This window comes from Anoplopoma fimbria, chromosome 2, assembly GCF_027596085.1.
Source record: "Anoplopoma fimbria isolate UVic2021 breed Golden Eagle Sablefish chromosome 2, Afim_UVic_2022, whole genome shotgun sequence".
NCBI classification, from domain to species: domain Eukaryota; kingdom Metazoa; phylum Chordata; class Actinopteri; order Perciformes; family Anoplopomatidae; genus Anoplopoma; species Anoplopoma fimbria.
In genome coordinates this window covers 20,210,098-20,234,375 of record NC_072450.1, presented here as the reverse complement: position 1 = coordinate 20,234,375, position 24,278 = coordinate 20,210,098, and the positions used below count along the sequence as shown (strand labels likewise).

Below are 24,278 nucleotides of genomic sequence, written 5' to 3'. Positions count from 1 at the left end.
ATTTAGTGCTGGTCCATTTTGTGTTCTGATTTATATGCAAAAGGAGTATTCATCAAGTCAAAAAGACTTTGTCCATGCCCTATAACAGCACATTGAAGCATTTGCTGATCTGACACCACTTTCTGCAGGACGACATCATTTGGGTGTTACAAATCCCTATTGACAGAAACATCTGTTTCATGATGTGACAACTCTATCGTTAAGGTTTCATTAGGTTTAGGCACAAAAATGTACTTAAGGGAAAGTTTTAGGTTTGGGTTGAATTTACTACTACACAAATTAGTGCTATACAAATCAAGTTTATTATCGTTAGTCATCTGTGTATTGATAACGTATTGCAAGGTGAATTAATACAATATATCACCCAATCGATATTTCGTTCCACCCTTTTTTTTTTAAAAAGGTCTCTACCCAATAGAATGAAACCTTTCACACCAGCTTAAATGAAACCAAACAGGCAGATTGACCAGAGTTTGTTTGAACCACACCTATCAGTTTGGGTGTAGAAGCACCCTTCGTAATGTTGCATCTGTAAAGCCCAGGAGTCTTTGTTGGTTCTAAAAATCTGTTTAAAAATAAACATTGTAGTGTGCAGGTACAATTGGGCCAAGTTTTCAGTTTAGTTTTGGTTTATAAGCCCAAATCATGAAAAATGATGAGGCTGAGTGTGATCTGGTTGGGCAAAAAGGTGCAAAAAAGGCTACTTTTTTAATTTTGGAGGATGATCTATCGTAATGAATGTCAGTGAGCAGATGTTCTTGTTGTTCAGAAACGCCATCGGCACTCCGGACCACAGTTGGCCATAGTACAGCCAGTATCAACGACTTAGTTTTAAGGTTGCCATAAATTGGGTTTGCTATACTGAAAATGTTAAAATCTTGTCAATATCTAGATTAACCAGCATAAAAAAAACCTGAGGCCTCAAAATCCGCCTTGGATGAGTCAGTTATCCTGATTTAAGTATTCATTTTGATTATCCAAGGACTAATAGATTTTTTTTCTCTGTCAAAAATGTCTTGCTTCAGGCTGTACTTTGGGGGAAAGCAGTTGAAAGAACGAGAGCGCCCCCAGGCAACAAACGATTTTGGACAAAGATTTAGAGCGAAAGTTGCTGGAAATAAAAAGTCCTAAAGGAGTTTAGGGATGTATGAGTGAAATAAAGAATAGATCTGTGTGATCAAAAACATCTAGATGGACGAAAAAAATAAATGGAGCCAAATAAAGGGAAATATTTCTTCTATTTAGAGCACAAAAAAATGCTTACTGACTATTCAACCTTGTACTTGAAACAGCAAGATCCAGCAAAACTGAACCCCAGCCAACGAGGCAGTCAGGTGGTTACATGTGAGACAAACACACACCTGCTGGGATTTCAAGATTGAGCCAGCTGTCTATTTTACCTGCCAAACGTCTTTGGTAGCAGCTTATTCCTTCTTCTTCACTCCTGCCATTGATACTTTAAGAGGAATAAATAATGTAATGTAATGTAACTATATAATATCATGAACAATTAAAATGTCTCCCCAATCAGCCTTTACAGAGATGTCTTTAGTATCGTGCAACGGTGCAAATTCTATCAGTTACAGTTCTATGGCTGTTTCCCTTGCATTCAGCTGGGCAGAGCTGCTGCTATTTGAAAATGAACCCCAGTACAAGGAACGCAATAAACTCGTTATCTTAACTTTGAGCAGCCAGAGTAAGGTAAGAGCGAGGATTATAGATGAAATACCCCCAGACATTGCCACCATTTAGCCGTCTGTTATTGATTGTTTGAAAACTTGCGTTACACCTAGTGTGCTATCCACACAGACAGAACGTGGAGCAGAAAAGAGATAGGTGAAGTGAAGATAATGTTGTCGGTACCAGTTACAAAAAGGCTTGGTCGTGAATGCTTTTAGTTTTTTGCTAAGCTACCCCCGAGACTATTCAGTTAAAACAGATTGTGATGCTGCTTTGCTTTCATTGTTTGGTTAAAGGACTTTTTTGAAAAAATAGCCTTTAAATTGCTACATTGTTTTTCACTGACCAGTGATATAATAACTTAGGAGGCAATTTGGCCTTGTGTGCTCTGATTTATTTTGCATAGAGTTAACACACCAGTCATGTTTTAGTGAACCTAAACTCACTACTGTTTTGGAAAAAGAAATAGCGGGACAGGCAAACCAGCTTTAAAAGTGACATATTTTATTTAAAATAAGTGCTTTAAGGTAGATCAAATGTATGCCAATGTGAAAAGTGCTTCATGTGTATTTTGACAAATTTTGACTGATAAATAAGTAACACATAATTAAAGAAACTTTCAAGTGTTCCACTTCATAATGGAATTTGGTGAGGTGTTTTGTTCCATTGTAGCTTAGTTTGGTTTTAGTTTTTTGTATTAGTTTGGTCTCACTATTCAATAACTTGCACAACAGTCTTGAAAACTAAAATGAAAAATATTTGTGATAAGTTCGTGGATCATGGTCCCGCAAAAAAATAATTGTCATGTCATGATATGTCATCAAATCATATTTCTGCCATATCGCCCAGCCCTAACTAGTGTTTTTATTCCATGCAACTCGAAGCAATGCAGAGCTTTGATACAGCCGTAGTCTTCTCAACAGAGACATGCTCTTCTCCTTCATTCCCCTTTGGTTTACTGAATAATTGGATGCCCATGTTTCTCCCACTGGTCGCCTCCCTGCTGGCAGTGTGTCTGTTGTGCCAGTCAAGGGTCACCTCCCGTGGTGGCGGCCCTCTCCATGTTGTTCTGACCTACGGATAGAGATGCTCCTCCAGAGGTCTCCGCTGACTAATAGTGCTTATTCTCTGTGTCGTGCCAGTCGCTAACACCAGTAGCTGAGTGAACAGAGCACAAACACATAAGCACAGCAGGTGGAAGAGGGGATGCACAGAGAGAGTAAGGGGCATGTTTAACAGAGTGAGACACCGGTGCCCACAAGAGAAGAGAGCATGGACTGAATTAGGAAGGACAGAGTGGGAGCTGTTTGAGAGCGAAGGTGAGCCTGCTGGAGCATCACCATAAAGGATAATTACATTGTTTATTTCAACTTGGTCTATTTTCATAAATTTGGCCACCCTTTCTATCTGTAATACTAACATTGTACGCAGCAAGTTAACTACTGGGATCTCTGAAGAAGGCAAATCTAAAAAGGCATTAGGCAGCTTTTAAAGGAATAGTTCAACATTTTAGCAATACACTCTTTCTTAACTTCCCATCCCTGTCCCATCCCCGTTTTCTTTTTATGCAATGCTGAATCAATCTGATCCAGTAGGTTTAGAGAGTAAAGTTACATAAAACATGTTTTTCTCCACAATTCTGCATTACTTCCACCTCCCATCAGTGCTAGCATCCTTTTGGACATTTGTTGTGGAGGTCATTTAGTGTTATTTAGAAAATCATTGTGGTGTGCCTTTCCTTTGGCTCAAAAAGACACAACAACCACTGTCTCAATACATCTGCTCTGCACACTGTTTGACTTGTGCTGTTGGAATTAGATCTCATGAGTTACACTATGGTGCATTCAAGCTCCAAACAGTAAAAATAAATTGTATTATGCGAAGATAAATCACAACGTTATCATGATGTGTTCAATTGTAATCTTGTAAAATTTAGTTTTTGGAAAGAATCTTGAATAAATGCAGTTTTTTGAAGGAGATGTTTTACCGCAATTTAAAATGAGGGAACTATGACCTGTTTAACTTCCTTCCACTAGTTCTAAGCAGCTTGTAATATAAAAAAATGTATCAAAGCAAATATTTAAAGTAAATCATGTATTTCATGCATTTAATCATTTGAATTGTGATTATTTTATACAATTCACCACCATATATAAAAAAGTAAAAGAATAACATTTAGAGGGTTTTTTTGTCCAAATGTCTAATCACCTTTGATTCTATTCATTTTTAATATGCCCACATTTTCCATTTCAGACAAGTAAATCTGGCTATTGGGCAAGCTAAACATCTCACATCTCATCTTTCCTCTTTCCTTGTGCTAAACAGCTTCATGTAAAGCGCTGCTTGTTGATAGAACCTTATTACTGAAAGTTGTGTCTGCCTCAAAATGACTCGATTTCACTCCTGATGATTATATTTTAAAGATTATCCCATAGCCCACTCCTTTTTACCTGTGGAAATACCTTTAAATGGGCAATACAACCAATAAAATGTACTTTGCACTTGCCAAAAGGTGATTATAGTCTGGTGACTGAAAGGTTGTTGAGAGTACTTTTACCAATACAAAAAAATTAAACAAAAGCTATTCCAGTCTGCGTGCTGTGAACCATTTCATCTGATATTGCGGGAAATCAGACCCAGGCACAGACATTAAGAATAACTATATAGAAATAGCCAAACTTCTCGCTCACATAGAGGCATCAGTATTAAATTGGTTTCACAACCAGTTAAAATCTGCTGGTAGTAACTTTAACAAGTACTAAACCTGGCTATAAACCTTCCTAATAGTACTTGAGTGTTAGCAATCCTGGGTGTAAATTGCTGCAAAATTTTGAATAACCGGCCTTGAACTGGGGGTGAGAGAGGGGGGATGCATGTGGGGAGAAAGGAAGAGAGACAAAAGCCCTTTTGTGAAGGCTATTTTTCAGATGAGCAGTTCTAGTCAATTGTGTTATAAATTATATAATTACCACGAGTGAAAATATTGGCGTGTTGGCAGAGACTGCAAGTAGGAAGATGGTAGACAGGAATAACAATTAAGAGAAAATGGAGAACGGCACTAAATTTCTGACTATAATTAAATATGAAATAGTGTGTGCATAAATGATCTGAGACTATATATATGCAGACTCCAAAATATATAAGATAAGATAAGATAGAACTTCATTAAACCTAAGGGCCAGACAACTTTGTCAATGACTTGACAAAGTTGTCTGGCTCGCTATCATGGCAGAATAGTGAAAAATAGAGCTTGATTTAAAAGGTATTCATGCAGCATTAACTATTGCAAAGCATTCACGTTCTAAAGCAAAAATAAACACAACCCACACCTCCGAATAACCCACCAAGAAGGAGCTGCATTGCCGGATTTTGAATGAATGCAGCTGAAGTTAACACTTCATCCTGTCAGCTCGACTCTGCTGAGTTGTGGTGTGTCTGCTCTGGGTCAAACTGACACACAGACCTGCAGCTCTTTAAACATCCATGACACAGACACAGAGCAGAAGAGAGAGACGGAGACAGCAACGTGACCTGGTTGTTACATTTTGATAAAGTCCTGACCTCACCTGCGCACTGTTATTGGCTGGGGGCTTCACACCCACTGCCCAAAGGCTGACGCCCAGACTAAAACACTGCAAGACCGAAAGAAAAAGTCCCGGCCGGGGACAGGGTCTCTGCAGATAAAGACACTACCACACACTTGTAGTGGGTCATGAGTGATGACTGAGAGGGATTCTCTTTGCATGTCCCCCCTTTATGTACAGTATTACTTTATATATATATAAATAATAGTTGGTCAAGAAATAACATGTGACACTCCAACACTGTATTATGCCTGAGTTGATATAACTAAATTTAAAGACTGGAATTATGGGATTTTTGGGTTTGGTTTCCTCAGGTCCAAAAAAAAATAAATAGATATGCATCAATAAAGCAAATAAAAAACATTGAAACAATATTAAATAGGAGTATCAATTAAAATTAGCAAATCACTTAATGGCTTAAACAAAATAAGCTAAACTAAATCAGCTTATACCAAAACATTACTACAAGCACTCACATCCTCTCAACCCTCTTGCCACTGACTCTCACAGTGGGCAACCCCATACACACGCACACATATCAGAGAAGTTGCAGGCCTGGGCGTTGCACAGGTGCGGCCGACAGAATCCCAAACAAAAGTCCAACTCACAGTTTGACGTCAGTCCTAGAGAAACGGTCTGAAAGATGAAACCAGACGGAGGAGGAGGTCATATCCCTAACTTCTCGAGTCATAGCGCACACCAACAGGCCTTATCCAACCTTGTAGCATGGCAACGGCCCGATGTCGTCATCAGAGGAGCGTAGAGGATCCACACAGCATTCCTGTTCACCGTGGGGTCTGATCTTGAATCCACGGCCGGGTAACAGAAGGTGTCTTTACTACTGCAACATTTTTTTCTATTTACTCGACCTAGCTCTTTTTACTTTAATAGATCCACGTGTCTGCCAATGTTTCTTCTTTCCGTGTTTCTTTTTCTTTTTCCCGCCCTCCTCCTGACCTACAACCAATTACCACAGGTGGCACATGTTTCTTCTTCTTATCCTTATTTGAGTTTTACAGCAGGTGATATCCACGATGTTGCAACGCTACCACCTTCAGGGTTTATTGTACCTCAGTATCCATTCTTTTAAAAGTCCAGTCGTTCTTTATCAAACAATCAATCAATCAATCAATAAAGTTTTATTTTAATAGCACCTTAAAATTTTTTAATGCAATTCAAAGTGCTTACAAATGGATTGTAACAAAAAACAGGTGGTTAAAAAATCAAAACAAGACGAAAATGGAGAGACTATTGCACACCAAATTAAGTTATAAAAATAACAAAAATAAAACAAAACATTGAATAAATGTATCATGGTAAAACATTAAAATGCTAATAAAGAATAATTAGAGTGAAATAAAATATGTATAAATACTAAAACCAGATCATAAAAACACATTGTATATAATAAAACTAAGCAATAAGCAATAATAATTAAAAAACATAAAATTATACGCCACATTAAAGACAGACTTCATCGGTTTTAGATTCTGTTTAAAAATATCTATATTTCAGTGACTCTCAGATCCTCTGGAAGGCTGTTCCAAGGGCTTAGAGCATAATGACTCAAAGCAGCATTGCCAAATGTTTTCGTTCTGCTTTGAGAAACAGCTAAAAGAGAAGAACCAGAGGATCTGAGGGGCATTTCTGAGAGGTAGACTGGTGCAAGGCCATGCAGTGCCTCATAAACTAATAAAATAACTTAAAAATCAATATGAAAACTAACAGGTAACCTGTGTAAAGGTTTTAACATAGGTGTAATATAAGTGCTCTCCCTTTGATCCCAGTTAATACTCGGGCAGCAGAATGTTGAATTGTAGCGGACTTATTGTATTCTTTGGTAGACCAGAGAGGAGAGCATTGTAATAGACCAGCCTGCTAGTTATAGAAACATGCATCAGCCTCAGAGAGAGAAATGCATTCACTTTAGAGATGTTCTGCAAATGATAAAATGCTGTTTTTCTGATATGTGACATGTGAGCCTTGAAGTTTACATCAGTCAAAATTCACCCCCAGATCTCTTGCTTCTCGGCTTGGGTTGAGTCCTAAAACATTCATTTTGGCAGCCAGTTTCTGTCTCTGAGCATTTCAACCGATTATTAGTCCTTCTGTTTAGTCCTGGTGGAGCTGTTAAATAATTGTATCATATCTAAAATACAGATAAAAAGTGAGTCGATTGGCCTGGTGCCATCAGGAGACTTAAAAATGATATAACAAGTTCCTCCTTTGGACACTTTTTACGCTAATATTTCCTACTTTTAACATTGTCCTACCAGCCCTAGTTTACGTAATTGTGTCATCATTTATGTCTTTCCTGTGTAAATTACCTGCATAATATGCTCAACTATCTTAGCCTCATGACAAAGATCACAAAGACCTGTTGGATGTTTTTCCAAATATGAAAGGTGTATGGTTATGGTTGCTGTGTCCGATTACTTTTTAACTCTGTTTTAGATTGAGCGTAAATGTCTCCCTTTAATTGCATTTCCCAATGCTCCTGCCACTGTTGATTTACCTTTTCCCACATACTGTGCCTTTTACATCTGACTTTGATCATTTCAACAATTCCTTTTTTGACTGCTTTTGCCAACGTATCTGCTCTCTCATTTCCCAGGATGCCTGAATGCTCAGACTCACATGAACGTGATGTTATTCCTTTTCCTAACCATTCTTGAGTTAGTAAGCAAGATTTCAAAAAACAGATCATGATTTAATTATTGCAACTAACTTGTTCACTCCATTCTAATGCCATCAGCATGGAAAACAATTATAACATTCAAACAATTAGACAAGGCAAAGTGACCCTGTTGTTTGTGGGTCTTTGATCTTTGATCTTTAAACATCTCAATACACGATAATCATCCATAACTATAGTATTCTCTGGTTAAATCTTCAGTCTTATTCCTGTACTTTATCTAAAACAACTCCAGATCTACACACTGATTTTTTGATTCCCAGACAGGTCTATCAGGCCCTACTACACTTGCACAAAACGCTTTATCACAAGCTCCGATTTCTCTTTCCATTTGCTCTCCTGTTCAGCTAAAACTTCCTTTTTTGTGTCCTCTCCTTCTCTCCCAACATGTCTCCTTAGGTTGACCCAGTAATTGTTCCAGCTGTAACCACAATGGCATTTCCTGACTGATACCTACAGTAACCAATAAAACAAATTAGCTGAAACTAAAGGCACAATCTGTTGAGGTTACTCAGCTGTTAATCCAGATTACATAATATTAAACTCCAAATCCACTGGACTGTCAAAGGGGCAGCGTCATGCATTCACATGGGAGATTAATCATGTCATGTCCTCTGGTCTCCCTGCAGTCAGTTGAGGCCACTACTACTCCAAGAGAGGTATTCTTCCCAGGTGGCTGAACAACCACAGCTGGCTCTCCTTAAAGTGGAGGAGCAGTTGCTCAACAAAGAGGTCCTTTTGGTTCACTGAGCTCCTCGCCCTGTCATGAATTGTTAAAGTTAACATGTCAATTTGTTGTTTTCCCTTCTCTCTGTGAACTTTTTTTTAGCATATTTTATAATAAGAAGTTAACTGGAAATACAGTGATGGCTTTTAGATGATCAACTTTATCAATTAGAGACACAGAAAAAACAACAGCCTAACCAGAAACAAACAGTAATAGCAAACGTAATAGTTTTTTTAATGACTTTAAAAGTCATTAAAAAAACTTTAAAAGCTCAGATTGTTGGTCAGTGAGGATTAGTACATTTTAATGGGGCCAGTTACTGCAACAGATGCTCAGTTGGTCATTTTGGGAGAAAGGTGACCGTGGGTAGTGGATTTTTAGAGTGTACTCGCTCACTCCTTGGCAAAGATCGTGTTCACAAGTGAGGGTAAAAGAGAAAAGATTGCCACTGGGGTGCAGCAGCTGAGATAATTTGAGTGTTGTATCCGACCATCATTGTAAAGTGAGAGCTGAACAACAAAGTAAACTGTGAAAGTGCACCTCAAACTTTGTGTGATTTGTGAATGTGCACAGGAAACTGCAAATATGTAATGCAATTACCCTTGTATGTAGGGTCGTTGGCTTCTCTCTGTGACAGGAAACATGCCCCTAAAAAACATACATGCTCTTTTTTGTGTCAAGATTCAAAGAGGGCTTTTCCGTGTGATATAGATTCAAGGACCAGACATTGCAGGGGACTTGATATTTTTTAATATATGTTCAATGAAACCTGAATGATGAAATCCGACAACATACTTTCTCCTGAGCTGTACTCGTAGCAGCTCTGCCCAGCGCGCCCAGCAGGTGTACAGATCTCACTTTAGCCTGAGGATTTGAAGGCCAGTGGGGATGGACGCTGTCCATGGTGCTGAACTTTGTTTCTATTGAATTATGACTATTCCAGAGAAAAAAACTGCCTCAACTAGCAAACAAGGTTGTGCATGCTGATCGTCAGTTGAAAATTTGCTACTTGCAGTTTTTATTTTAAAGTTGGAAACTTTAGGATTTGTTGAATTGGTAGCATCTGTGATCTTTATAATACAGGCCCCAGAGTTCCTTTTGAAATGGCCTGTGTATCCAGCATTCGGGGCAACAAACACATCTTTTCTTCGAGAAATGCAACAAAAGAGTAACAGCTTGTGTACTGTTCATAGTGCACCAAACAAAGTGTGGACTGAAAGGACGCCCGTTAAACTGCATGCATGCACTGGCTTTTATCTTGTGGATATCATTAAGTATATGAGTGCATCTTTTGAGTCCCTGAAACTTCAGCACGCTATGTAAATCCTGTGCAGGAAAGGTGCATTCTACCAGCAGCAACAATGCAAACTATAATATAGAGAGACAGTTACAGAATGAAAATGACAAAAGTTACAAAACCACCTGATTTTATTGTTATCAATCATAATTTACCTTGTTAAACTCTGGTATTTCATGTATGATATTATGTTGTGGCATGTGAAGAGAAATCCACCTGTCCACCTGCTGATAAAACCCCACAAAGTGAAAAATTTGGTTGTCCACACACGGAGGTCTAGTCATTCCTCTTTCCTATGCTTTTGTTCCCTCCAGCTGCACAGTATATCAGCTTTTTTTGCTGTTTTAACAGAGGTAGCTTTGGGTTTTTCTCTATGTTTTTCTCTCAACTGGCAAGGAAACACTTGTAAGATTGAAACCACTTATCTGTTAAGCACTGAAACACTTTTGAAAGTGATATTACCACTAAACATTCTCTGCTGCCAGACTGAAAGGCTCAGAGCAAGAACAAATTCAACCCTGTGATCTTAATAGCCACCATATTCTGCCATGACTAATTTTTCAGAAAGAAAATCTGATACCTTATCAAAGAGGCGAATAGTATTTAATTTGGGTTAGGCTGGTGGGTAAAAAGGAGCTGACACTTTAATAATTGGAGGCATTCAAACTGCTAAATGATTCAAACCTCTGCATAAATGTTAGCTGGAGCCTGTTGGAGAAAACAAGGATAGATTCAATGTTGTGTTGTACCACCCGGCCTTGCAGTTAGTCGTTTTTGTGAACAAAAACAAATCACATTTTTAACCATTCTGATAAATTATATTTATTCAATGTCATGTACCTCAAGCAGTGAATTTGAAACTTTTCTTCAGGTAACCTTGTTTTCAGGTTTTACTTTCTATTTATCTTTCTTTTATTTTAAAAGGTTAGGAAAAAGGCAGTCAGCACAGATTTTTCCTTTTTTAGTGTTGTTGGGCATTATGTGTCTTTAGTTGGTAGTAATAGCAGCAGTAGTAGGAGTAGTAGAGATGAAAGTGAGGGGAGGAAGAGAGATGGGGAATAACATACAACAAACAAATAAACAATAATACCATATAATAAAAGGTATGCTAGAAATGTTTGTGAGCTTTTTCATATATTTATTGATATTTATTTGCCACTGAAGAAATGTAGGAAAAGCAATGGTACCAGAGAATAACAGGGAACATAACTTTGTTCAGTAGATGCAAAATACACCTGAAGGAGACGCAGAGAGGAAGCTAATAAAATGTGAAGGCAGAGGATGGATAGGGATGATTAAATCGGTTTAGCTAATCCACTTCCCCTGTTTGCTGGCCCGAAAAAAACTTTAAATGTAGAACATGCTCAGGCAGGGATGAAAAGTGAAATGGAGGGATAAAGGGAATAAAGAACTGCAGATGAATTTTTCAGGTAGAGAGAGACTCAGAAAAAAAATCTCCTGTATTGCTGAGAGAAAGGATATAGCACAGTTATGAGCTCATTGTTTGCAGACATTGTTTTGCCAACGTGCCGTTGCATTTTGAATCACTTGGCAGATAAGTTGGCAGACATCTGAAATGAGCGGCATCGCTGAGAAACAGTAATTCAAAGACGTAGAGATGAGGAATAGAAGGCGCTGGAAGAAGTTTTTCATCTGTCGGGAGCAAGACGGGAACAAAGTTGTTGAAGGATTTACGAGATAGAAGAGAGAAAACGGAAGCTGGTAATTGCATGGCTTCTGGCCCCATGATATTATCTCCCCCTGACATGTGCGCGTCTCCTATTGATACATGAAGCAACATGAGCATGAAGCCGTTTCAGTGGCTCTATGTCATTTCCCTCGCACTCCTGTTGCATTTCTCTTTGTGTCTTACAGATGACAGATGCTAGATGACAAGGATGAATGGGGAAAGGAAGGAAGGCACATTACAAGGCATTGCTCCTTATTATACCTACATGTTCCCCCAAAATGGGGCGTTTTAGTCACGATCTGTACTTTAACTCCAACATTAACTTGTGTGGGGTTTCAACACTGGACTAAGACTTCAAACCTAATGTGCAAATGTCATATTAAATGCACTAATACGTGTCTTTGTCTCTCTCCCTCAGGCTCGGTGTCTCTCAGTGTATTCCTGGTGTCTGTTGCGTCCGTAGTATGTGCCGTTTGGCTGGTAGCTCTATGTGGCGTCTGCACCTGGTGTCAACGTAAACTGGTAAGTTACAGTTCATATTAGTCACATTTCGATAATGACATTTATTTAAAATGATTGGGAGTAGGTTATTTCAACTGAGCTGAGGCCCTCTGTGAATCACAACACTTTGTTGGTTGTTTTTTTTGTGACCAGGTTTGATTCTGTTTTTTGGGGATGGATAGGAACAGAAACAGTTCATACAACACAGCTGCACTTAATAAAGAGGAGCAAAGTCTTTTACATCTGACATTGGTTCAGTTTATCATGTAATGCTCATTGTTTTCTTTATTGGCTTAATTCTTCTTGTAACTGGGAAAAAGTAGCATTAAGGGGCACTGGTTCAGTTAAATCAGTTATTATTAACTATCAATTCTAAAATAAAATACTTCAACCTAGTTTTCTCAGTGTCTTCCATGCACATTTACATCAAAATGTTTGTGTTAGGTATGATAATTCTTAATAATTGCTATTACTTAACAAATACTACTAAATAATAATGATGCAATCTTTTATTCTTTTACTAATCTTTTCTTTTTCTTTTATGGGACAATTAGTCGTGAATAAGAAGTAATGCAGATGGAATAAGCCACTGAGGAGGGCTGGGTAGTGTTTGAAGCTTTTTTTAAATATTAGTGCTCATATAATATTTGAGTTTTGATATTGATACCAAAATAACGCTTCAACGATAAGTTGATTAATTGATTAGTCAAACTGATTTTATAATTGATTCATCATTTAAGTGATGCCAAACACGCCAAGGCTCTCCAGTGTGAAGATTTGTTGCTTTTGTTGTGATTTATATCATTGTAAACTGGGTTTTGGACTGTTAATCAGAAACGAACAAGAAGTTTAAAGACATCACACTGAGTTATTGAAAATGATTAATTAAATAATCACTGATTGAAAATGAAAATAATTCCATCCTATTCCATAACAAAACATTTTGTGGTGCCTTTCTTTATAAATGCAAAACGTCATTTTTAGTCAACAAAATAATCCAAACTCATCATGATGTCTTAATCAAACATAATCAGAACTTTGCCCAAATTAAAAATTGTTTTAATCTAGAAATACTGTGATTTAAATCAGGACCTGTTTGATCAAAATATAATTCATCATTCACTGTCATCTTTCTGTATATTTAAGGTTTTGATGCTCCTTGTTACTTGTTACAGTTGAGGGTCAATACCCAGCCTATTGACTGAGGCCAAATGGCTCTCCTGTACACGCATGGTCCTTTAAATGTTATAGTCTACCATGTTTCTGTACAACACAAAGCTACTGAAGATGTCATGCAGTGGTGTGGGCAGTCAGGTTTTTCTTTTGATGACCTTGAACTGAATGTATACACCGATTTGCCTGCTGTGTTGTTGTTGTTGAATAGTGTTTTGCTTTCTGTGCTCTGTGGAATGGGAACCAGAGAGAGGCTGTATGTTTGGCCATGACAGCAAACAAGATCAGAGACCTTGTGCTCTCTGTAAACACGGCTTTGTGCATCATGGCTGCTTGCCTTTAGCCTCCAGCGCCATGCTAATGATTCATATGCTAATGAGCATCACTCTGAGCTATTGGCTGCTGCTGGAGCAACTGTAATTCCTCCTATACATTCTGATCTGCTGCCATTTGCTACACTCTGTCATGCTTTCCTCCCCCCCTGCCTCCCTTTTGTCCCGCTCCCTCATCTCTGTCTCTCAGTTTGAGGAGTGACTGCAGAACAGCAGTTGATCGAACATACACAAGCTGAGAGTTAACTGGGCTTTTCAGAAGTAACAGCTGAGCTAAATGACATAATTCTCCAGTTAACATTTATGATCACTTACTAGAGTTATAAACTATGATAAGTGCTCCTTAAAATCTAAATAGCTATCATTGCTTTGGAGAAACAAAACAAAATTGAACCTGACAAACAAACCCATTCCTTATCTTTGTTTACCCTCATGTTATCTTTGTCTCTGTCTTTGTTTTTGTGTCACCCTCCTTCTCCTTTTAAACCGAATAGTCTGGTTTGTATTTGTCCTTTCGTCACTTTATCTACATGTCCTTGTAAGAATGTCAATGATTTAGTTTTCCAGGATTGTTCCGCTCTCCTCTCGTCTCTGTTGCCTCTGTGGTTCACCAAAGTCCTGTCTCCTTTTTACATATTGTGTTTTGTTTGTTTTGCGTGTAACGCTCCTAAAGGTTAAATATATATACACCTACAGGTGAAATAGAGAATGTGCAAGAAGTAAGAATTTAAAAAGGTCAGTAACAGGGTTTCAGCACATTTTATCATGTATTAATCTACTGATGATTTTCTTGATGAATCATTTGGGCCGGAAAATGTCAGATAATAGCGAAACATGTCACAATTTTACTTCAACTTGTTTTGTCCAACCAATAGTCCAAATTGCAAGGATCTCAAATTTATCATACAATAAGAAAAATAAATCTTCACATTTGAGAGGCTGGAACCAGCAAATGTTTTGCATTGTTAAAATACACAATTAATAAATTATCAAAATAGTCGTTGATTAATTTTCTGTCCCAGTTTTAAAAAAGGTAACTGAGGTAACTGCTGAAAAACACTCGACCAGACGTATTCTTCAACAACAGCAGTAACATTTGGACTTTTTAGTGTTGTATCTGTATAGTCACCAACTTCTGATCCCAACTCCTGTCCCCTTTGATGATGACGCCCATGGTTTACTTATCATTTAACCAAAACCACGATCTTTCCCAAACCTAAGCCAAAGTGCTTTTGTTTACTAAATGTTTCCACTGAACATTATCCAGCTGGCAGCGACTGTATTTCATGCTAAAAGTAATTTGAAAAACAAATTAGAAGCATATAAACATCATTTCTAGGAGATAGTTAAAGTCAGGTTTAACTTGTTTGTTTTCTTATTCATCTGATGAATCACTTCAACATGAATGATACATTTCAAGCCATGAAAAAATAAACATCCTTATGAATACATTTGCTCTGGGAGAGATGAAACCGTTGGATCTGGTCTCATGCCATTGGTTGTTTAATGGGAGTGGAAGTGGGAGGAGAGTGGGAGGAGGAGGGAAGGGAGAGGCAGAGGCAGAAACAGCCACAGAGGCATACAAACAGGCGGGAAGAGAAGGCAATGCGGGTCGGTGTTGAACATCCAGGTGTGTGTCCTCTGCACAGCTGGGCACCTTCATTATTCTGGAGTCTGTTTCAAAGCTCCTCTGTGCTGTCCCTTCGCATTTCTCACTTGCCCCTCTTCTCTGTCGTCGTACTCCCGTTCCTCTTCTCTGTCTTCCCTTCTGTTTCTCACATCCGCCCACACTCTCTCAACATTTCTACCTTCTCCACCCTCTCCTCTCCAGCCTCCTTCAGATTTTATGATTCTGCTAAATGATTGATGAGCTGCACTTGATAGCATATTCTTGACTTCTAGAAATCCATGCTTCCCTGAGTCCCCAAATCTAATATTATTCTGTGCTGTGTGTATGCAGAACCGTGTGTATATGTGTGTGTTTACAGTGTAGTAGATGATTGTAGGTACAGATTAGGTCAGACCCCAAGGCTTGGCTCTCTATTGAAAATGTTTCTGCCGAGGTGGACACATGAGATGTGACATGATAAATAATAGAGTGTATTGTGGATGCATTAGAGGGAGATACAGTAGAATACATAAAGAGGCCACCTGTCTGCGGGACATTGAAAGCTGCATTCAGATAAACATTCAGCACTCTGCTGTGTCTGAAAGCCTGCAGGCTGCTTAAAATCCTTCATTGAGATCAAGTATTGCATTCATCATTGAGTTTAAAATTTTGCAACAAATCTCTCAACCAAAGAAAAGCAAAGAAATCCTCCATCAAAGTCTGATAAGAAAGTCAGTCACCTAAAAAATAAACAGCAGCAATAAGCATTCCAAGACTCCAAATATACTGAAAGTAGAAGGAAATTGCAGGAACTGAAAATGATAGAAGTCATGGAAAATAGATGTCCTCATCAGAAAAACCCACAGCATTGGTAGTTTGTCAACTTAAAACAATCTACTGTATTTGAATGTTTTCCTGACAAGCAATCTATTGCTGGTGGTGAGAGGAAAAACTATCCCCTAGCAACAGCAGACATTTATATTCGTTAAAATGTGAATGTTTAAACTGGACCAAAATTTAACGCCAGAACATTGTTGACAACAGTGACAACAGGTTTTGTCTGTCTTTAAATTAGAAACTCGAGGTGGTCTTTGTCTGCATCTGGCGGAACCATCTGTTCTGAGGTTTTTCAGACAGCTCTTAAATATTTATAAGGTTGCTTTAAAATCCATCCATACATACCTCATTCCACCCAGAGTCTTCAATTCGACATTCCCCTCAAATTTTGTCTTTCTGTGGAGTCTTGTCAGTTTTGTCACATTCATATAATATGGTTTTCACTCATATTCCTATAAAGTGTCATAATATCAAGATTGGGTTTATACTTGTTTATTAGCAAATCTAAACACAGCAACTGTGTTTTTTCGATCAATATACTCTCTTTGTATGTGTATTGGTCTCTCCAGTGTATTCCAACAGCCCTAAGACATGCAGGTCATGTGAAACGGAAAACTAAAAATAGCCTTTAGGTGTGAATATTAAACAGTTATAGCATGTGACGTGAAGCAGATATACTGTCGGAGATGTGACTGCAAACCAATGTCTACAGTACTTGGTGTTACTGAATCAGAGGCTAAACCCCCCCACACTGCTGGAAAACCATTAGGACCTGCACAAGACACTGTGTTGTGAAAAAAAGGGGGATTGTTAAAGTAACTCCACCATAAAATGGCCACCTGTGAATAATACACACCAGCAGATGCTGACAGCAGACAGCAGAAAAGAAACCACTAACAATAAAAGACAAATCATCTTCTTCTTGTGTCATTTCATTTTCACAATTAACATTTCATGGCAGATCGCATCACTTATTTAGCATCAACATGCCTCCTACAACACGCCTTCTTTTGAGCTGCTTGCATGGGGTGTATTTGTGGCTGCTGCTGCAGAGTGTGTTGCTGAAAAATCTCAGTTTTGAGGAAGAAGGAAGGAGTTAGATCGACACTTCAAAGAGCAAAGTGAACCAATCCGAAGGAGCAAGAGTGTAGGAGAGAAACAGGACACACCTTCATCACCAAGCAGGATGAGCAGGCCTCTATGGGTGCAAAAACAATAATGGTTTCTCATCTGCAGGACTTGAAATTATTGTTATATAAAACTCTTCCTAATGCAAGCAAATAATACTCATAACGTAGTTTGTCATTCGGACAAGTGTGCTGATAAAAGTCATGAGTTTCGATCTTATTTTCATCCGTCTGGCACAACGTCATATTTTGTTTAAAAAGCTAGAGGAGTCATTTGAGATGTTCTGCATATTTTATCAAAATGTGGCATATCTGATTAAAACTCAGTCAAGTTGATGATGATAATTATCCACAGCAACAGATGGTAATGTAGCTGAGATCTCCAAGGAGGGTAGAATCCAAAATGTTTCTTCCTTGAATACGGACAAAACTTCACGATGAGAAATGAAGAGAGATCTTTCCTATTTAGTGGACATTTTATGGCATATGTGCTCTTTATGTGCTTGTTGTCAGGTTACCATGGAAAAACATTATGTAAGAGTAGAGGGTCTGTGTGACTCAGCTGTGGAGAGCTCCGTGTTATCACCCTCAAGAGTTCAATAAATACAGAGTTCAATATAACGTGAAGCCCCATAACTATGGATATATTGCTCTGCTGAAAGCACGACCTAAAATGTGCAGAGAACAAGTAAAGTGAGCTGTATAATATATTACAATATAAATGTATGCATTGTTTGCTGCCTAGCTAGAATTTTTTCACCCGCCAAATGATCATGTTTCTGCCTAAAAGAGCTCTGGAAAGAATTGTGTCTAATTTTGGGATTGTGATTTGTAAAGTATCTGATAAAAGCGTCTGCTAAATGACTGTAATGTAATGTAATGTAATGTAATGTTACTGATGCCATGGTTAAATGTTAGTCCAGCTGCAGATATCCACAGTTTTGTGCTATAAAGTTCAGCGTCAGATTTCACCCGTAGATAACAACACCGCTATACGTTTGATGTATCATACATGATCAGACTGTGTACTGCTTCAGTACTGCACCCCACAAATTGTTCACCGTGATAGAGAGCAGCGATTGTGTTGAGCAGAAGATTTGAAGTAGAAATTGCCTTTTTGAATGTGTTTTCCTTAAAAGAAGAGGACTACTGAAACTATCTTCAATTTACAGCTACAACAAGGTACTTTTGTTTTGTGTTGATTTTTGCAGTCCCTGTGGAAGAAAGTAGTATTGTTTTCGAGCACCAGAGTCCCTTTAGAAAACCTCTCGCTTTACTGCAGCGGGGTCTGACAATCTGCCCCGCCCATGGTTCTGTTTTCTCCCTTGCCTTCCTCCCCTCAAGCGAGCCCAGCTATGTTGTGATGGTGTTATCCTCTGTAGCTATGCTGTAACTTTGTTTTTACAAGTGTAATACACCATGCTATGTCAGCTGCTATTCAACCATTGTGATAGAAAGGATTCTAAATGTCCACACGTCTTCCTGTTTACACGTCTTCCTGTTTTAAATTATTATTACATGTGTTCTGTGTCTGATTTTGTTGTGTAGTAAGCATGTACATTTCCTTTGCTTGTGTGTGAAGACGTGTCCGTGCATGTGAGAGTGTGTTTTGGTATCTCATTGTAGTTAAGTGGTCCCTGGTCATGTTGTGATCCTCAGAAGCAGGCTGTAGTCCTGGCATCACACCAAATTCTGCTTTTCCGTCATTCATCATCTTTGTCAACATGTTCGGGACCTGATGCGGTTCCAAAGCCTCTGTAATGTGCACTTCACTTGCAAAAAAATGCTTTTGTAAAGAATGATCAAAGCACAGCTCTAAGATCCGTCTCTGTCTCCCTCTTGTCTCGTTGCAGGGGAAGAGGAATAAGCCCGGGATGGAGGCTGCCAGCTCTCCAGAATCTGTGAGAGGTCGAGGGGAAAATAAAGCCATCAAGTAGGTGTCAGGGAGGGTTTAGATGGAAGCGTATGGAAATTATCTATGATGTGGTGATAGTATCGCGTTTTAACAGCCGCCTTCTCTGATTGGAAAGCTAATGTTGTAGCCCCCGCCCCCCTCCACGGTCTGAAATGTCCACTATGAAATGATGCCCTGAAGACAGTGTTATATGTGTGTACTTCTCATCTATCAAAGAGGTTGAATTATGCAGCCTCTTCAGAACACAGCGGAGGAAAGTTACTTGTATATTCTGTTTGTATAAATCAAAGGTTGGGTTTCTGATAAAAAAGCTTTACCTCCAAATGACATTTCTTTTAATCAATTTGGAATATAAACTTGCGCAAATATGTAAATGCATTAGTCACACATTATTACACAACACTAAAACACTTTTATTTACTGTGCAGTTGAAAACATTATACTCAAGAAATTGCTAGAATCAGAACATGCACAACTCTTTTGAATGACTGTGAACGTGAACTGTGCTGCCATCTTGCATAGCTGTAGTTTTATTATTTTGGACTGTAATATTAACATTGAAAATTAACTTGAGAATTCATGTTGTTATTATAACTACTAATTGAATGACAATTTGTCATTTAAATCACTAATTTGTTACTATTTTAATTCATTTTATATCCAATGTGTGTTTTTTCAATGAGCTGTTGTTTTTGTTGTTTACTGACTTTTCTTCCTCCTCTGTTTTATTTGTTTCCTCATCTCTGACAGAGTTATAAAGCGTGCAGGTCACTTCTTGTTTCTCCACTATTTTGACATGATAACTACAACAGACTTGTCTCCCTTTCATCCTGTGGAACCGTATAATGAACTTAATGTTATAATCACCTTGTATTATGAATAATGTATTCAGTACCTCTGTTTAAAGTGGAAAAAAAGTAAATCTTGCACCTGTTTTAGGATGTAACCTGACAGCCATTGACATTATCACATTTTTCCTATTTATTAACACTCTCTCCTTCACCTTTAGATTTATAAGACAGTATTCTAACTTTGCTCTTTTTATGTTTTTTTCCCCCTCATCACTTCTCTCATCTGTCATGTTTCTCTTCTCTGTAACTGTCTTTGATTGCTCTGGGCTCTCACCTGTCTCACCTCTCTCCCCCTCTCTCTCTCTCTCTAGCCACAATGATCTGGACAGAGACTTTTGGAATAACAATGACAGCAGCAACGTGCAGCAGAGGTGGAGCTCCTACCCGCCCAAGGAGTTCCTCTTAAACATGTCTCCATATGCTCCCTACGGAGACCCTCGCCTCACGCCCAAGTGAGTCTCAGTCATGGCTGGTAAGGGACCCTCAATCTGGGCAGGGCTGTAATGAACAGGGGCTTGTGTGCACCTTGAAAAAATCCCCCAAAGATGTTTGACATAAAACAAATTAAGCAATATTAGCACAGTAAAGATGTGTCTGGAACACTAAATCAAAAATTAAATAAAGGCCTGTGTTCAGCTATTTGTGTGCTTAAGTATCTGACAAATAACACAAAATATACTCTGAATCAAAGGCCAAGGTTGATCAATAAATCACCCTGAGCACTGAAAAGGTCACATTTAAAAGCCTGAAGGGGGTCAGAAAGCCTCATTTTGTAATGCTACCTGGCATAGTCTTTTTAACAGAAGTCTCCTCTCATCCCTGGTAATCCTTGTGTTCTTGCTTCCAGGCATGTCGACAGCTGGGTGGTGTTTAGTATGCACTGCTGGCCATGCAGCACCTGATAGAGATGTGCAGCACCATCCCTCAATATTGCTGTGATTCCTAGGACTGCCTTAACATTGACAGAAATTACGACCATTTTCCAAATGATCGCTTTTTGGTAGAATGACAGGGTTTCTGTCTGCGGACAGCCGTACTGAGTTAATGGATATATCTGATAACAGGCTCTAAATAATAAATGTTTATCAGATAGAGGATTACAGAGAATATGACGGAGACCCTCCTTTTTGAATCCCATTTGGTTGCAACAGTCAAATCTCAAAACACAGAACATCAAATCTGGGAAATAACATTTTAGTTGTTCTCTTGCACAGTGTACAGGGTGTACAAGTGAAATGTTTGATAGCCCCATTCCCTACAGCCCTGCTGGCCTCATCAGACCCTCGTTACCTCTCACCTGCAGCCCATAGAGTGTTACCATGGAGACGGACAACCCTCAGAGAGCAGATCTCACTGTTTCAATTGAACCTTTTTCCCTTTTATACCGCCCAGCTTCTCCACCCCTCGTATTCAAATCTGCTTCTTTAGTTTGCTGTAGCAGTATTTACTTAAACGTATACTTGCCTAAACCATCAGGAGTGACTGTTGTTGATGTATCACTGAGTGGGTTAGTTTGAAGTAATAGTGTGACATTTTTGGGAGTTAGATGAGAAGAAGGATGCCACTCTCATATCTGTGAAGCTACAGCCAGCTGCCGGTTAGCTTATTTTAGCACAAAGACATGAATCATAAGGAGACAGAGTAAGACTAGAAGATCAACACCACTGGCTGTTTCTTATACTGTATTTTAAAATATAAGGTATATAATATGGCAGATAGCTTAGCATAAAGGCTTAGAGCACGGGGAACAGCAAGTCTGTCCAAACAAAGGTAACAAAATCCACCAATCATATCTGGTTTCTTTAATCCGTTCAAAAAGTGTATTAAAACGAAATTTACTGGTTTACAAGTTTGATTATGTACCGGACTATTTCTTGTTGCCAGGCAACTTGCTGAGATGCCAGAAAGTTACTGCCCCTGGCCAAGAAATAGTCCAGCACAAAACCAACCCTGTAAGATGGTGAATATTTGTTTTTACACTTAGTTTTTTAACATGTTAATTAGGGAGGTTAAGAGGTGTTGGTAGACCTTGGAATACCTCTTTCCATTTATCTAGTCTTTGTGCTCAGTTAAGTTAACCGGCAGATAGCTTCACATTTAGCAGACAGGTGTGCGAGTGGTGTGTGATTTATCATCTAACTCTCCGCCAGAAAGCTACTATGCTTATTTCCCCAAATGTTTAACTCTTCCTTTAATGGGTTGGCTCCTGTTCTCCTTTTTTTAACTGTTGTTTTTTGTGTTTGTGTAAAGTCATATGTGCATTCTTACTCCTCTCACTTCTTCCTCCACTCACTCTGTGTTTTCTGCTCATTTGTTGTCACTACTCCCACTACTATCACTCATAGTACTGTAAGTGCTTTAAGGCTGCCTGATAGCTCTCCTGAGTCTGGTCTCCTGAGCCCTGTTCTAAAAATAGAGACACTGTCTCTGCTGTGTACAGTACGGCAATTAGGAGTTTAGGCGCTAAATCATCTGTTTCTTATCAACCTCCATTGCATCATTTAGATGCATCTCACACGTCACTGAGGCTTTAAGTGAACCTGTTCATTCTCAATCTAATCACAGCTTACTTGACTTACCACAGGGTGATCAATTACTCTGTATCTGTGCAGTGATGTTGAAACTATTGTTAGAATCAGTGAGCAGCAGCGACTGTTGTGATTGCATTGCATTATGTTATTGAGATAATTATTAATATTTGAGCGGCATTTAATCAGCTGATGATAGTGGCGTTTCTGAGTCAACCCTTTTTTACTCCCTACTGTAGAGATAATGATGCTTTTAGGCAGGTTTGTTTGTTTATCACCTTTCAAGCTCAGAGGCCATTCAAAGTGCTTTACATAAGGTGAAGAAATGCATTAGATCAACATTTAAAAACACAATCAAAGGTAAATGAAAAAATAAAAACGTTGAACAAAATCCGATAAATAAAATGAAATAAAATACAATTGCAAAAAAAAGACAAATATTACAGTTATGGGGTAGTTGCATTGCAGTAATATTTCACCCAAAGAAAAATAAAAGGGCTGTAGAGAAATTGTTCATATGCACAGGAGAGCTTTTATGGTGCTGATATATCGTATATGAGAGTAGCCCACAACAATATCTCATTGTTCAGAGGAAAGTCATTCATTTTACCATTAGGATACACTCAGTGTCTAAATGTTGTGCAGCTGTGTGTTGTGTGGTTTGTCCTCACTCAGTAGAAGGTCCCTGTACTGAAGTCGACGTTCTGTCTCGTCTCTGTGACATCTCAAGTCGAGGTCAGGGGTGGGTTAGGTGGCGCCATTTTACTATGAAAATGTTTTGCACAAACTCATTAAATAAACAGGCTTTTGTTTTCTTATTGTGAGCTGCAGGTGAGCTGCTGGGAGATCAGTGACACTATTGTTCTGTTATCATCATCTGCATCTTAAAAAATCTGAAGATGCATCTGTCATGTTACCCAACTATTATTCCTAATTCACAGAGCCAGCAGATTGGTCATTACTGTCCCCTGTGCAGTGTGAAATGAGGCCGAACTGCTGCATCCCCACACTCCTAAAAGTCTTTGGCCTATTTCCAAATAGAATTACTTAAACAAAATATTTTAGCAAAGTGAGAAGCTGCAATAAGAAACAGCTCCCTTAAGGCTAAAGCTTTTTACTTTGATTTGCATTTCGCACTATACAAGTGAATTTGGCATCACAAATCGTCTTAATACAAACGGATCAAGTAATCCGTTGGCCATCAATGCTCTGCAGCTTTGAATAGAGCTATTGTACTTTGGAAGATATGTGTCTCAGTCAAGTGTCAACAGAAAAGGCTCTCAGCTCAAAACCTCTTCACTGATTTTGACTGACTGACTAGTAGTGGCTCCTCAGAGTTGTTGTTGTATACTGGACACTTGTTGCTCACAAAGTGTCTCACTCACCAGTTTGACTAACTGTACTGATGAATCTTTTGCTCTCCGGCCCTGTACGTCTGTGCGTCTGTCTCTCGTCTGTCCGTCTCTCTCTCTCTCTCTCTCTCTTTGTACCTTGGTTCGTTCTTTCTGTCTGTCCGTGTCTCCTCCCAGCGGGGCCGTGGATAAGGGTGGGCAGGGAGGTGCTGGACCCTCGCCGGGGGCCAGTGACAGCGGGGTTGGTGCTTGCTCTGGGGCTGGGCCCAGTCGCAGTGACAGCGTTCGAAGTATGCTGATGGGGGGCAGCAAGGCCGGGCGCTGGCAGACGGTCCAGAGCCACATGCATGCCGGAGGTCTACGGTTTGGCAAGTGAGTGG

At 39.0% G+C, this 24,278-nt stretch overlaps 1 protein-coding gene across 1 annotated transcript in view; it reads left to right on the top strand.

Moving 5' to 3' along the window:
• The first annotated feature begins 6,004 nt into the window (after window positions 1-6,004).
• The window catches only part of syt7b (synaptotagmin VIIb), a 49,862-nt gene continuing 31,588 nt past the window's right edge, over window positions 6,005-24,278 (top strand). The window contains 6 exon segments of the mRNA XM_054617279.1: window positions 6,005-6,083; window positions 12,092-12,195; window positions 19,106-19,185; window positions 20,330-20,490; window positions 23,222-23,288; window positions 24,076-24,270. Of these exon segments, the coding sequence (XP_054473254.1) occupies window positions 6,005-6,083; window positions 12,092-12,195; window positions 19,106-19,185; window positions 20,330-20,490; window positions 23,222-23,288; window positions 24,076-24,270 (686 nt within the window).